This window comes from Carettochelys insculpta, chromosome 15 (assembly GCF_033958435.1).
Source record: "Carettochelys insculpta isolate YL-2023 chromosome 15, ASM3395843v1, whole genome shotgun sequence".
Lineage (NCBI taxonomy): Eukaryota > Metazoa > Chordata > Testudines > Carettochelyidae > Carettochelys > Carettochelys insculpta.
This window is the reverse complement of record NC_134151.1, coordinates 19,703,052-19,713,491: the sequence shown is the minus strand read 5'-3', so window position 1 is coordinate 19,713,491 and position 10,440 is coordinate 19,703,052. Positions and strand designations below refer to the sequence as shown.

Sequence of the window (10,440 nt, the reverse complement as noted above, 5' to 3'; positions counted from 1 at the left end):
AGAGCCGGGTGTTTAACTGCCACCCCTTCCCGGGGCGTTTCAGCCCCAGAGGCCGATCGCCCTGGCCCTGCGCCCCCATCCTCCTGCAGCCCAGGAGGGGCGCAGCTTGTTCAGCTGTAAGAGAGGTGGTTAAAGGGGGGGTTCTCCTCATAGTCTCCCCTCCACCGTGCTCCGGGTCTCCATACTCCTGCTGTCCCCGGGGGCATGCGCAAAGCTACCCCCCCCCCCCCCCCATCTCAGCCGTGTTACAGATATCGGGCCCGATTCGGCTCTCTCCGTCATCCGTGGGAACAGGATCGGGCCCCGTCAGAAAGTTTGAAGAACTGACACTTCCCAGGGCGCTCCGAGCAAGTTCAGGCCCAGCAAGAAGCTGCAGCGCGCCAGGCGAGCATCTCGCTTAGACGCGTCTTTGAGTGGGAGAGGAAAGGCCTCGCTTCCCCCCACCCGCCTCCCTTTTCCGCTGGAGCCTCCGAACCCCACAAAAACAACGCCAAGGCCGGGGGCACCTGAGCCACCAACAGCTCTGGTGGGCAAAGACCCGCCGGGTCAGACGCCTGCGGTTTATGCTCCAGTAAATCTGTGAGCCTATCCGAGGCCCCCCGGACTCTCCTGCTTTGTGCGGCCCCTCTGAGATGGGACCTCCCAGATCAGCCGGGGGCGGGGGGGTGTTAAGAAACTTGTCGTCCCGCCCCCGCCGCATGGCTGCCTGCAGCCAGAGGCGCCAAAAAGGTCACAGGCACCTGCCCTGCGCTTCTCCCGCCGGGGGAGGAAAGGCCGGGGGGAGGGACCCAGCGTCACTTCCAGCCAGGCCCCGGCGCCGGTGTGACACGCGGCGGCTCGGCGAGAAGCGCACTGGGCGGAAAGCCAGCGCTGCAGGCGGTGCCATTTCCCCGCCCCTGGCTGGCTCCCTGCCCCGCTCCCCGTGCGAGCGCCTCGCCCGTGCGCCCCTTCCCGCAGCCCCCGGCTCGCTGCGCAGCCAGCTGCGGCTCCCCGCCCAAACCCCCGGGTGGCGGGTGCTTCGCTCGTACTCTTGCAGCCCTGCGGCTCTGAGCCGCGCTGCTGCCCCCGGGCTTCCCCTGCGCGGCTGCTCCCCTACTGGTGGGCAGCGCCGCTGGGCTTGAGCGAGGAAGTTGGGGGCCGCCCGGCGGGGCAGCGCCTGGAGGGCGCGCCCGAAGGAGCCGGCGGCCGGCCAGCGGCTCGGCCCCCTTCCGGCCCTTCGCTCGGGTCAGCGGCGGCCAGCGCCTGGCCTGGGTGCCCAGCGGGGCGGAGGCTTCTCCGCTCCGCCTGCACAGACCCCCCAGCAGCCCGACCCGCGGGGGCTGCGCACCCCCAGCCCCGGGCTAAGGCGGCACCAGGCTGGAGCCGCGCGCAAGCGGCCTGGCCCGTGGCTCCAGCTGCCGTCCACAGCCCGGGCCGGCTGCAGCCTCAGCGCCGCTCCGTGCGTCTGCCGGTGCGCAGCCGCCCGGGCCGGGACCCCGCTGCGGGGAGTCCCGCCGGGCCGGGGCGGGCCGGGCCGGGCAGGTGCCTTGGCGGGGCTGGGAGGACCCGGCCCGGCGTCCTCTCCAGGATGCCACGGTCCCGCCTGAGGACTCCCTGTCTGTCCGCCGGGCGGGACCTTTCCCCGCGGCTCCGGCCGGCCGCCTGTCGCCCCCTCCCCCTCCCCCTCCCCCTCCCCCTCCTGCCGCGGCCGCTCCTCGCCTTTTATCCTGCGGGCGCAGCACGCGTGCGCGCAGGGCGCCGGCCCCGGCGCTGGCAGGCGGCTTGTAAGCCGAGCGAGGGAGCAGGTGGGGGCTGGGTGCGGGGGGAGGCTCGGCCCTTGAAAATCGCTCACTCGGGCGGGAGCCCGCCAGAGAGACGGCCCCGGCTGGTGTCCGGCGCTGCCTCCCGCCAGGGCGCCGCGATGATGGCCCTGAACGCCAAGCAGCCCTTCGCCGCGCACGCCGCCCTGCCGGAGCCCAAGTACCCCGGCCTGGCCCCCGGCGCCGAGGCCATGCGCAGGGTCTGCCTCCCGGCCCCGCAGGTACGTCCCGGCGCGGGCGCCGCGCTCCGGCCTCCAGCCCCAGCTTCATGTTTTTTTCATGCCGCCGGAGCAGTGGCGGCTGTGCGCCCCCCCCCGCCAGCGCCCCGTCCCGTCCCCGCCCGCCCCCCGCGCGTCTCGGGGCCTCACGTCGGTGGGAGCGCGGCGGCTGCGGCGGCGGCCTATGAATTTTTATGACCTGCGCTGCGCGGAGGACCCGCGGGGCCCGGCGATGGGGCTGGACCCGGCGCGGGCGGTATCCCCCACTGACTCCCCTGTGCGCCTTGTCGCCCGCAGCTCCAGGGCAATATATTCGCCGGCTTCGACGAGACGCTGCTGGCCCGCGCGGAAGCTCTGGCGGCGGTGGAGCTGGTCTCGCACGGCAAGAGCCATCCCTTCAAGCCCGACGCCACCTACCACACCATGAGCAGCGTCCCCTGCGCGGCCGCCGCCGCCTCCGCCGTGCCCCTGTCGCACCCCCACCCAGCCGTGCACCCCGGCCTGGAGGCGGACTTCCTGGAGCACCTCTCCCCGGCGCTGAGCGGCGGCGGCCTGGCGGGGCCGGACCCCGCGGGCATGGCCGGCCAGATGCAGCCGCACCCCCTGGGCACCGTGGGGCACCTGCACCGGGCGCTGGGCATGGGCCACCCCCACGCGGGGGCGGCTCCCCCCGGCCTGGCCTGCGTGGGCGACGTGGAGTCGGACCCGCGGGAGCTGGAGGCCTTCGCCGAGCGCTTCAAGCAGCGGCGCATCAAGCTGGGGGTGACCCAGGCGGACGTGGGGGCGGCGCTGGCCAACCTGAAGATCCCGGGCGTGGGCTCGCTGAGCCAGAGCACCATCTGCCGCTTCGAGTCGCTCACGCTGTCCCACAACAACATGATCGCGCTCAAGCCGGTGCTGCACGCCTGGCTGGAGGAGGCGGAGGCCGCGTGCCGGGAGCGCAGCGCCAAGCCCGAGCTCTTCAGCGGCGGCGAGCGCAAGCGGAAGCGGACCTCCATCGCCGCGCCCGAGAAGCGCTCCTTGGAGGCCTACTTCGCCCTGCAGCCGCGGCCCTCCTCGGAGAAGATCGCGGCCATCGCCGAGAAACTGGACCTGAAAAAAAACGTGGTGCGGGTCTGGTTCTGCAACCAGAGACAGAAGCAGAAGCGCATGAAGTACTCGGCCGTGCACTGACCCGGCCGGCCGGGCGGCGGCACTTGGGTGCCTCCCTCCAGCGGGGGCAGGGACCTCCGAGCCACGCAGCCAGGGCCTGGTCATCGCCCCTCCCCGGCCTGTCCCGCCGGCCCGAAACCCAGCCCGCCACGCGTCCCTCCGGGCGGCTCCCGGGCTCACTCCTGCGCAGGAGGCGCGCGCCGCTGGCGGGGCTGGAGCCGGGGGCGGCGGTGCTGCTTTCTCACACCGCTGCAATACGGACACAGGCTGGGACCGGGGCAGCCCCGGGGGCCGCAGGAGGAACGTGTATTGAGATGCCGGGGGGCGCTGTGCAGGCGATCTGCAGGCTCCTGAGAACACCCCAAGGGCGGGCGGGTCCTTCGCAGCCCTTTCGCGAGGGAGGGAGCGCCCGGCCCATTGCTCGGTGCGCCCAGGCTTTGGCGAGGACAAGCGAGTCCCCCCTGGTTTCGCTCCCCTTTGACCCTTTGCCCGCGGGTCAGTCCGGGCCGGGGGCCCAGGGGCGGTGTCCGGAGCGGTGTGTAACACTCGCCTTCAGCTCCGGCTCTGTCCCCGCGCTGACTTCCCCCCGGGGCTCAGCCGCGGGACGCCCTGATGTTCGGGTCCCGCTCCGGCCCCCGCGTGAGCTCTGCCCGCCCCACTGATTCCCAGCGCGGGGCTCTCAGCGGGACTTGGCGGAGGGAGCGGCGGCTCCGTAACCCCACAGACGTGGCTGCGCGCGCTCCGGCGGTGTCCCCACTCGGGGGCCCCGTCTCCGCTCCTGGTTCTCCAGCCAGGGACTGGGGTTGGCCTTTCAGCGGCGACTCGGGGGCGCGGCGCGCCACGCCGCAGCGGGCTGCTCTCCTGTACCTTAGTCCTGGGCCGGGTCGTCTGCAAGGGGCTCTCCCCCCACGCGCCCGCTCGTGGGCTCGGCGCGGCCGTTCCTCTCGCTGTGTGTTTTGCTCGTTCTGTCCCCGGGATCGGCTCCGCGCCGCTGCTGTCCCTCGGCCTCGCGCCTGCAATAAATGCTTTAGTTTTCAACCCGAGCGGGGGCTTGTCTGTGCAGGGCGGCGCGCCGGCCGGAGCGGTGTGAAAGGAGCAGCCGTAGCAGTGCGTTAGTTTAACACCACCACCCTCCCGCCTGAGAGCGGCAGAGGCTGCAAGGCCCCCCCCCCACCACCACCGGGGCGGCTCGCCCAGCCCGGCTGCGCTGCTTTTCCTTGCCATGGGCCCGGTGCTCCTTTGCGAATCAGGCCGCAATCTCCCTGCCAGTTCGCCTGTCCTCTTGAGCGGCCTTCGCCCTGGCGGCGCCGCCGAGCTCCGCCGTTTCACCGCTTGGCTGTGCGCTTCCCCCCCCCCGGGTTGGTCTCCCGCGGTGCTTTCCGCCTCTGAAAGGGACCTGCCGCGACTCCTAGAGCTGCCGTGTGCGCGGGGCTCGGCGCGCGCGTGGACTAAGTCCTAGGCTGCCTGTCGCGCGAAGCAGGGGAAACCCACCAGCTCCCTTTGCAGCAAACCCACCCCGAGTGTGGTCGGGGAGCGGCAGCGGTGCGAGTCTGTACGGTACCTTCCCCAGGCAGCAGTCCGGAAGTGCGGTGGGCTAACTCCACCATTGACTGGGTGAGGAGCTTTCCGTGGGGCAGACCCACTGCGCGCTAGCTCCACATCTGGAGAAGTGGGGCTGCCCCGCGAAAGCTCGTTATCTGCTTAGCGCCTAACGTGCTGCCGGCCGGCTGCTTTGTTTTGGCCCAGGTTGAGTTAAGTTTTGGCTGGGGCTGGAGTGGGGTTTCTCTCCCGGGCGGACTTACAGAGAGAATTTCATTCCTGAAGTTTAATTTAAAAAAGCCCCGCTCAGCCGGCTCTCTGCAAGGCTCATTTCTAATGCTGTTTAAAGGGAAAAGAGGGCTTTTATTTATGAATCCCAGAAGCACCTTAACGATTAAAAATTCATGCTCGAAGCCCAAGTCGCTTCTGCATATTTCACCGTAGCATTTCAATGAGTGTCGAACACCTAACCTGAGCTCGGGGATCTTTCTCTTTCACACCCCCACCGCACCCCACGTTTAGGGAAGCACCTTACAAATCCCCCCTTTTAATTTTAGGGCTGGGAAGAAACCGATGAGAGTTTCCTTGTTCTATTTCTTCCTAATCAGTCCAATGATTTTTCCCAATCAAATATCCTTTAATAATAAATGTCCTTATGCCATTACATTATATTGTGGGTTTTGAAAATTTAAAATAAGGGTGATGCAATATTAATTGGCTATCGTAGTATAAAAAGGGCAGATAGCAATCCAGACTGCCTCCTTTCGCTACTGTCCACTAGGATTTCAGCAGATCCCTAGAAGGGCCCGGTTGTGGCTGTGAAAGTGCAGGTAAGATACATTTTAAACGTTTTTCTCGATCCTTAAAATCCTATCTACTTCACCTGTTGTATTTCTTTGCGTGTTTTTGTCTTTGTTTTTACAGCCAATCTTTCAAAATCAACCGAAACAAAAGGCTGTAGTTGGTCATTGTGGGATTTTTTAAAATTATTTTTGGAGTTTCAGGTAGAGAAATTATTTTCTAAACGTGGGGTTAAAATATGCGCTGTAATAAATTCGTCAAAAGGCGTGTCCTGGAGTCAGGTTAAGCAATGCACTATGACAGATGAAATATTTTTGATACAATAAATACCTGACGGTTACGCCAACCAGATGCTTGAAAAAAGGAACCCCCGGGTGAATTAAAAAGGTGATTGGCGAATGCACCAGTTCCTCGTTTTCCTCTTTTCCTACCTTGCACGATTCATTTTTGCACACACCCCTGGTGCAACTCTGAAGTGAGAACGCTTCCAAAACTGGCGTCGGAGAAATGAAGTTCAAACGCTGTTTCCTTGTCTGCATTTCAGCACTGGACAGCTCCTCGCGCCTGCCGAGTGCTTGTGTTTAATAGACGGAACTTCCTCCACATTATTATTATTATTATTATTATTATTACTTTAATTTTTCCTGGCTCCCCCTTTCAGAGGAGTCTCCTCCTTTAAAAACCAAACCAAACCATCTCTTTTAGCGCCGCATCTTTTATTTACAGCCTGTCTGTTGGATTTTATGATTTCATCAGCTGCCTTCTTTGGAAACGGCTGCCAATGGCTCCTGCTCTTGTGAAGCAGCCGCGCTGCTGCTGCTCTGTCGGCCTGGGGCGGGGGGGCAGAGATGGTTAGCTCCCCTCTCGGCAGATCGTCCGCCCTTCTCTGAACACAGAAGCGCAGAGCGCCGAGTTGCAGCCAGCCGGCTTTGGGTTGCAGTCGCTCAGCTCGGGCTAGAATTTTGGGGGCAAGAAAGTCACTTTTCCCTGTCCCCGGGGAGAGCAAAGACAGAGTTTAAAGGGGAGCTGCAATCGGAGTCTATGTCTACATACCCCTCACTTCGAAATATTTTTTTGAAATGCAGAGCACACTATTTCCATATCCCTGTAGAGGTCATTGCAGGAGGGCTACGGGTACACTACAGCTGTGGCGACAGAAGTCACTGTTGGAAGAGATTTCCCGACAAAACGTCTGTCTACAGAGTGCAGCCACACACTAAAGCCAATCAGAATAGCTCTCTGCTCTGTCAGCAGAGCAGCCAGACCTCCCAGCTGCTCTCTCAACAAAACAGGCACTGGGAAGCACAACAGACAGGGCTGCCCATTATTCTGGACACCCTGTCTGTTGAGAGAAAGCTCCCCAGAGCATCCACATGGCTTTTTTGTTGACAGAATCTGTCGATAGCAGTGTTATGCCTCAGGGCTGAGAGGCAGAACACTGCTGGTGAAAGTGCTGAGTTTTGCTGGCTAAACACATTTTGTGTGTGGACATTCCACCAGTTTTGTTGACAAAACTTGCTAGTGTAACCATAGCTGTGGGCTGCATCTACACTAGAGAGTTTTGGGGACAAAACTCATGGAACATCTACAGACAAAACATCTACAGATAAAACAGTATGTCAACAAAACTCAGCACTTCGACTGTCAGCATTCTGCCTCTCTGCAATGAGGAATAACACCTTTGTTGATCATTTCTGTCAAAAAAAAAAAGCTGTGTTGATGCTCCAGGGGGGCCCTCTGTCAACAGACAGGACTTCTGGTTCACCAGGCAGCCCTGTTTGCTGGGCTTCTAGTTGGCCATTCTGTTGAGAGAGCCACCAGGCAGGCTGGACGCTCTCTGTCAACAGAGCAGATCACTCTTTTAATCTGCTTTTGTGTGTGGACATGATCTGTGGACAGAAGTTTTGTTGGAAGATATCTTCCAACAGTGACTTCTGTCAACAAATTGCTGCAGCGTAGACATAGCTGAGGAGTAAGGGATGCTGCAAAATAGTGGCTTATTTCACTATGTGGTGTCATTTAGACAGCACCACATGCTGAAATAGCCTATTTTGAAATTGACTCAAAATGGGCTATGCCTTGGAAAAGTCTCCCAGATCTGTGCCTTGATCAGCAGTGGCCCCAGAAAAGAGCCATGCCCAGCTGGGATGATTACATGTGTGCAGAGTATCTAGCATGTATGTTATTTACAGACTGCTGATGGGTTTTTTTTTGGGGGGGGAACTAGATCTTGTGGGGGTCTAAGCCCTGGGAAATCTGTCACCTTCTCTGTAGAAGGAAATTCAGCACTGCCGGCTCAGGCTTGGATAGTGAGCTTTAGCAAACCCCTGTTTCCAAGAGCCCCCAGCTGGGCACTGCCAGGGCAGGGACTTTGCCCCTTTCTATGTCTGTGGGGACCACGCTTGCCACACTAAGGCCCTCTGCTCTCTAACAATGACCTGGAAATGCCCTTCCCCTACACTGGTGCCTGGAGCCAGAGCTGCTAGGGACAAAGGACTGTGCCACAGAGGAGGGTGAGAGGAGGTGCTAGTCCCTGGCGAACAGTGGCCAGGCGAGGTGCAGACCAGGTGCACCAGCTTCTCCTCCCCCCCGGGGAACCACAGGAAGACACAAGAGGCCAGAGAGTGCAGCACTTCCACTGTTAGCCTCCTTCTGCCCTTTGAGGGCACCCTCCAGTTTTTAGCTGCTTGGTGAATATTCCCATGGGTTGCATGCCTGGGGGCAACGGGGGGTTGGGAGCTGGGGCAGGAGCATTCTTTCCCCCCACAGCAGAGGAAGAACTTTTTTTTGGGGGGGGTGCAAATGCTCTCATGTTTGCTTCTATCCGACCCAGCCCCTGGAGACACTTCCTGGTGAGCTGGCTTGGGAAAGAGTTCTGCTGGCTGGCCTGAGTGCCTGCCCCTCCCAGCCCCACTTCCCCAGTGTGTCCCCAACCCCCCATCCCACAACAACAGGGACCAGCTGCTGCCTCAGCAGGGCCAGCCTGCCTCCCAGTAGCATCAGTCTGGGCCACACCCAACTCCACTTTTGCTCAGTTGCTGCTGAGCCCAAATTACTTATACCCATTGCTCTAACCAGCGGTTCCTGACCTTTTCACTACTGCAGACCCCCAATCGCCCCAAACCCTTCCCAGACCTCCAACCACCCCCAAACCATCCCCAGGTCCCCAATCACCCCCAAAAGTTCCCAGTCCCTATTAAAAGCAATTCTGTTTTCTATGATCATTTTTATTTATCTTTAATTTTTTTCACATGCCTCCTGCAATATGCTTGTGGACCCCTGGTTGGGAACCATTGCTCTAGGTGATTTCCTGCTCTAGCGCTGCTTGGGGGCATTAGCTCCTCCTTCACCGGGCTTTAAGATGCTAATATAAATGTCTTGTGCCATCTTCCTTGTAACTGAATGAGTTAAAAAAGTGCCATTATTAGCATGAAGGATAGAAAAATGATCTGACATCAGGGTTGCTCTAGCAAATGGGAGAGGAGTAGGAACTCCCTCTACTCTTAGAGCTGAGAGACTTGGCCAAATCCCCACTCTCGGGGTCTTTAGAAGATTATGGCAAACATGGCTTTCTGGTAGCCACAGGAGAAGACCAGTGTGTGCCCAGATCAGACTGGAGCTGCTGGGCCCATCAGACTTACCTTTACCAATTAATCCATGTACCTGAGCCCAAGAGAAATGGCTCATCCAAAACCCACCACTCCTGGCGCAATTGCTGTGCCTCATTGAAGTTAAGGGCAGAACTCAGTAGGTCCAGGAGTCCCCCCGCCCATGCAAGATTCTGACATCCTGGGTTCTTTTGTCCTTCCGATGTCCATCTTGCATCCCCCTCCCCCACACCCTTAGTTCTAAAGAGAACATGATCAGAATGTTGCCTGGACACTTCATGCCAACACAGGCTGTATTATAGAGGTTGAAACATCATGGGGACACTGGACATAGTTTTTGATGGGAAGGTTTCTGAAGTCCAGGCTGAATTTTCTAATCACTGAAAGAGCGAGAGAGCTGAATGAAAAACCTGACACTCCACAGCAGAAGATGGAGATATCTGCCACACTGCCACTGAATTAAACTGGTCAGAATGTTTGGTCCTCATTCCAGTGGGGAACAAAGACAAATTCTGAAACTTAGGAAGTTGTCCCCAAATGGCCGTTGTTGTTCTCCAGCCAACTCTAATTCTAAGTTGTGCCTTGCCCAACCCTAACTGAAGTCCAGTTAAGAATATTTAGTGATTACCTGAGCCCATTCACCAAAGGAAAGGAATATTTTAAATGGGAAACTAACATATTTTTTATTTCATCTTCATTATGGCAAGGGTGAAAAAGTAGGCCAGAATTGTGTGCTTGTTCTTGCTGGAACAGTACATTGTTGTGGCAATTTTGTGTTAATTCCTTAGAACTCTGATTACAAATAAGTAGATTACACTATATGGGTCTTGTGGTGATTTCACTAAAGCCAATAGTAAAACCCCCTTTGATATCAGTAGGAATAGCATCAGGGCTTACGTTTGTTGCTGAAAAGAAAAGAAGAGGAGTCATCTGTTCTTGATGTAAACAAATATAGCACCTCAAGAACTTAAAACTGCTACAAAACAATGCCTTTTGTAGTGACACATGCAAGCAACTAACTACACTATGAAATAAAGTCAACTTTGGGGTTTTGTAAAGTCGAAGTTGAGTTTCTGCACCTGCCCACAAAGTCAACTTAGTGCATCCCCACTAAATTGCCAAAGTCTGACTTTTGCAGCAGTGCATTGTGGGAGCCTATCCCACAGTTCCCTCAGCCCCGTGGTACTCTGGGTTCTCTTGCTGGTGCATTATGGAAAAAAAAAACCCTGCAAGTGGTTGTGAAGGGGTGATGTCATCTTCCCAGAATGCATTGCTCTCATTTCCATCCCATTGAAAACAAACAGCCATATCTCTGAAGTCTCT

The 10,440-nt window shown here is 58.8% G+C and overlaps 1 protein-coding gene across 1 annotated transcript; it reads left to right on the top strand.

Annotated features, from left to right (window-relative positions):
- Window positions 1–1,900: 1,900 nt before the first annotated feature.
- On the top strand, window positions 1,901–3,190 carry POU4F3 (POU class 4 homeobox 3). Its single transcript, XM_075009772.1, has 2 exons — window positions 1,901–2,020; window positions 2,315–3,190. The coding sequence occupies exons 1-2, from the start codon at window positions 1,901–1,903 to the stop codon at window positions 3,188–3,190; spliced, it is 996 nt and encodes a 331-aa protein (XP_074865873.1).
- The last annotated feature ends 7,250 nt before the right edge of the window (window positions 3,191–10,440 follow it).